We start from the raw sequence: 4,837 nt of genomic DNA, 5'->3' as shown, positions 1-4,837 counted from the left end.
AGTGATCCTGACCGACCCGGTGAATTACACACACACACACACACACACACACACACACACACACACACACACACACACACACACACTCCCCTAAGAGGCCTGTGCTTGTAAAACACACACACACACACACACACACTTTCCCAATAGGCCTGTGCTTGTAAAACACACACACACACACACACACTTTCCCAATAGGCCTGTGCTCGTAAAACACACACACACACACACACACGCACACACACACACACACACACACACACACACACACACACACTTTCCCAATAGGCCTGTGCTTGTAAAACACACACACACACACACACACACACACACACAAACACAGATACATGCACACAAACACCTACAGTCTGTATTTTTCCAGTAATTTGTCTGTCCGGATTTAGGAATTTTGTCTGAAAAATACAGAGATATTCATTAAAACAGTCATAGCAAGATTGTGCATGTATATATTTTAAACTAGTTTACTGCCCAGTACTTACAACACTTTTCCACATATAATCGTACTAATCATGTTCTTACAATTGAAACTGTTTGTTCTGTGTGAACAAAGTTTTGCAGGGTTAGAAATTGTAGATTTTTTTTTTCATTTGATTCATAAATTTTTTTCACCCACACATATACAAGCTAGTTTAATAGGACTTATACATAATAATCTTTAAAGATTACCCTACCTACCCATATCATTATTTTTTGCAAATATCGCACTCTCTTCCAATAAACTTGAAATATTACACTTTTTGGCAAAATGTCCGAAGTTTGGGCCCTGTCCGAAGTTACGGTGTTTTACGGTATGTGTCAAAGTCATGTTGTGGAAAAAAAAAAAAAAAAATGCTCGGTGAAAATAGTGGCACATATATCTGCCTGTAGAAAGTACCAGCACCTATATTATCACTGCCCAGTGGTAATACTGGTATCATTGACCACAGAAAACACACACAGCCATCATATTAATAACATATGCATGTGCAAAAAAATAGTATGGAAAGATAACTATGTTGTCACACAATGAAAATAAAACCGTTAATTTGCTCAGCACCACCCTCACACAGTTTTTACATTTCCCTTGACACACCCTTTTCGTATCGGGCTAAAGTCTGCTGAACCCAGGCTGCCACGTGGACTATCTTGCATTCTCATCTCTCCTTGCTCTACACTGCCATTGGCTTGAGGTTCAAACACATCATATTCTGAAGGTGTTCGGACTGGGGGCTGAGCAGTGAAAGATGTCTCTGTTTCGTCTCCCTGGGGCTGAGGGGACTCAAGAACAGATGTGGTACTACCTTCAGCATCCTTCCACACTTCGTTTTCCTTGGGGAAGATTTCTGTCTGAGCAACAAGGCGTAAAGGATTCTGAGGAAGTGGAGGAACTTGTGAGAGAGGTGGAAGGAGTCTTGTGGGTCCAGGAGATAGATCTGGGTGACATATGAGTGATGCACGTGGCCACACCCCCTCATTGCTGGATTCACCAGGGGTGTCTGAAGGTGAGAGTAAGTCAGGTCTCTCTCCTCCCCCATCACTCTGGGTGGAAGTAGTGCTGCTGCTGCCATCATTACTCCCCAGGCTCACCTACATCAACAAACATAATTATCAGATACTAGCAAAAACATTTTAAACTTCATTTCTAGACATTATGAGCCACTGTTAGTCTTGTATATTTCTGAATAGTACTGAAGTGTAGGAACTGGTAAGATGCATTACAGCAAGCAACTAATATGTGGCAATACCTGTTTCTATATTATAAATCTGGGTATGCCACTGGTGACCATTTTTATAACTACTGTCATCAGTAAGGATTTCAGAGAGAAGCAAATTGGTCAATATTTACATAATTCTTAGTAAAAATATACAACATTTATAATAGAGTACTATATGAATTCTGAATGTTTCTTACACAGTCCCTGAGAATCATGGCACATGGCTGTACTACAGTACTATAATAATTATCTGTTGGTTGTCTATTTCACTGCCTAGAAAGTTAACATACTGTCTGGATCACACTGTTTTTAAAAACATTAATCAATCACTAGATAAAACATTAATCATAAATCCCTTTTAGCTACTGTAGAATTACTTATATATAAAAAAGTAAAATACACAGATGTTATTTTTAGCAAGATCAATATACAGCATGATGCTAAGACTGTTGAAAAGTTAAGATTCAGAAATCAATGTACATTCACACATGTACTGAAACCTGCATACTAACTTGGTCTTATAGTGTTAGGGGCTGATTTCACAGTTACTGCTAATCATTACAGCATTTATTAAGAACTGCTTTCTTCTCAAGTTCAAGTTTTACAGTTGTTTTACACACTGTTAACAGTGGCCATATTACTTTGTTGCTGGAATTAGATTGGGAAGCTAGAAACCCAACAACTTTATGACTTTTGAAACTGACTGTCCCTTGCACACCCCTGCATCTCCTCCTATTTCCACAAACCACCTCGCATGCTGCGCCTATCTCTTCCATGGATATCTTGCATACTTCTTCCACCCTTTCCATCTGCTCAAACTCATACCTGATGATGAGGTGAAACGAGCTGTGGAACAAAAGAAGAAGGCATATAGTGACTGGCTAGCAAGTATAGGAATGGGAGAAGATGAGAGAGAGAAGAGAGAGGTATATGTGAGCACGAGAAGGGAGGTGAAGAGATTGGTGAAGGACAGTATGAAGAGAGTGGATGAAGAGTTTGGGAAGAATCTGAGTGTGAAATGGAGGAAGAGTAAGAAATTATTTTGGAAGGAGGTAAAGACAGTAAGACAGTGTGACTGGGGAAATAGTAGGGGTGTGAAAGATGGGAAAAATAGATTGTTGGTGGAGAAGAGACAGAAAATAAGGAGATGGAAGGACCACTTTGAGGATTTGCTGAATGTAGAAAGTGAAAGCAGTGTGAGTATATGTGGTTGGGGAATGGATGGGAGAAGAGATGAGAGGAGGGAGGAAGAGATCAGTAAGGCAGAAGTAGTCGAAAAAATGAAGAAGATTAAGATGGGAAAGGCCCCAGGAATTGATGGCATGTGTGGTGAAATGCTGAAGTATGGGCGTGAGATTGTTGTGGAGTGGATATGGATGTTGTGTAGATTAGCTTGCGAAGAGGGAAGGGTTCCAGAGGACTGGAAAACAGGTACAACTGTTCCTTTATACAATGGAAAAGGGGAGAGAGAAGTACAGTAAGTGGTAACCATAAGGGTATTTGCCTTCTTAGTGTGAATGGAAAAATATATGGTAGAATACTTATTGATAGGGTTAGGCATATAACAGAGGAGCTAGATGGAGAAGAACAAGGGGGATTTGGGAAGGGAAAAAGGGGTGTGTAGATCAGATATTTGTTCTAAGATGTTTAGTAGAGAAGTATCCAGAGAAGGGAAAGAAAGTGTATACTGCCTTCAGGGACTTGAAGAAAGCATATGACAGAGTAGACAGGCAAGGTATGTGGAAGGTATGAAGAATATATGCAGTGGATGAGAAATCATTGAGTGCTGTGAAGAGTATGTACGAGGGTGCTAGGGCTACAGTGCAAGTGGATGGTGAGCTGAGTGAGTTCTTTGATCTAAACGTGGGACTGAAACAGGGATGTATGATGTCTCCGGCTGTTTAATATGTTTCATGGATGGGGTTGTAAAGGAGGTGCAAGATAGGACAGTGGATGTGGGGGTGGCTATAATGAATGAGGGTGAGGTGTGGAAGATTCCGGTGTTGCTGTTTGCTGATGATACAGTATTGCTAAGTGAAGATGAATGGGAGTTGCAAGGTTTGATGAATGAATTTAGGACACTGTGTATGTAGAGGAATCTGAAAGTAAATGTAAACAAGAGTAAAGTTATGGTGTATGAGAGGAATGACATCATAGAATGCACAGTTAGGTTGGATGGTGAGGATATGGAGAATGTCTATCTATCTATTGCCAGATGCAATAATTCCGTAAGGGGTGGCCACTTGACTCTGAGTTATTTGTTTTACAGGGAGGGGCACTAACCCTCCACCAACCCACTTGTTGACACGTAGGGAGCATGTATGGTTTGGTTATATGGTTACCACCCAGTGGAGAATGTGAGTGCATTAAAGTACTTGGGTGGTGTGATCAGTAAGGAAAGAAGTTTTGGGAATGAAGTGCTTGAAAGGGAACAGCAGGGAAGGAAGGTTGTTGGTTCACTGAAACAAGGGCAAAGCCAGAAATATAATTCGCGGAGGTGGGGGGTGAGGGGTGGCATAAACCTAGCTCCCCTCCCATGCCTTGCACTTAAGGACACAGTGCACTATACATATTCTGTAATTAAGAGTTCCTCTAAGTTGCCTGTAGCTATTTATGCTGAAAAAAATTCACTGAGAAATAAGCTTTTTATAATCATTAAAGGCTTTGTCCACCTCTTGCATCATAAAAGGTACAGTTCCTTCTAATAAGACAGGTCCACCAATGATATACTGCCGAAAATCATCATCAGCATATAGTACATCATCACAAACTGGCCAGTTGCATTTCTCAGTTCCACTCCTTTCCAAAAATTTCATTGCACAACTCTTTTTCCCTACTTTTAACACTGCACCAATATATGCTTTTTTGCCATAATCCACATCACAGTATTTTTCTTTAGGGCATGCATGCAACCTGAAAATGAGAAATATCTACTTGTTGACACCAAAAACCATCATAAATACAGCAACCTATAAAATATAGTAGTATATAATGCATGACAAGTAGGTTTTTCCTTGTGAAAATCACAAATGAAATTGTTGTCCCAATTCACCCTGGAAAAAAAAAAAAAAAAAAAGATTGGCAAGTTTGGACAACTGTCAATTAATCCTTCGGCACTGCTCTGC

The 4,837-nt window shown here is 40.2% G+C and overlaps 1 protein-coding gene across 1 annotated transcript in view; it reads right to left on the bottom strand.

The window, feature by feature from the left end:
* Positions 1-1,059: 1,059 nt before the first annotated feature.
* ema (C-type lectin domain containing ema) overlaps positions 1,060-4,837 on the bottom strand; it is a 230,934-nt gene continuing 227,156 nt past the window's right edge. Inside the window, 1 exon segment of the mRNA XM_080281656.1 lies at positions 1,060-1,584. Within this exon segment, the coding sequence (XP_080137782.1) occupies positions 1,060-1,584 (525 nt within the window).

Source organism: Coenobita brevimanus, chromosome 90 (assembly GCF_032717465.1).
Source record: "Coenobita brevimanus isolate Jiangsu-jjx chromosome 90, ASM3271746v2, whole genome shotgun sequence".
Lineage (NCBI taxonomy): Eukaryota > Metazoa > Arthropoda > Malacostraca > Decapoda > Coenobitidae > Coenobita > Coenobita brevimanus.
Note: the sequence above shows the minus strand (reverse complement) of the source record. Positions and strands in the feature narration are given on the sequence as shown.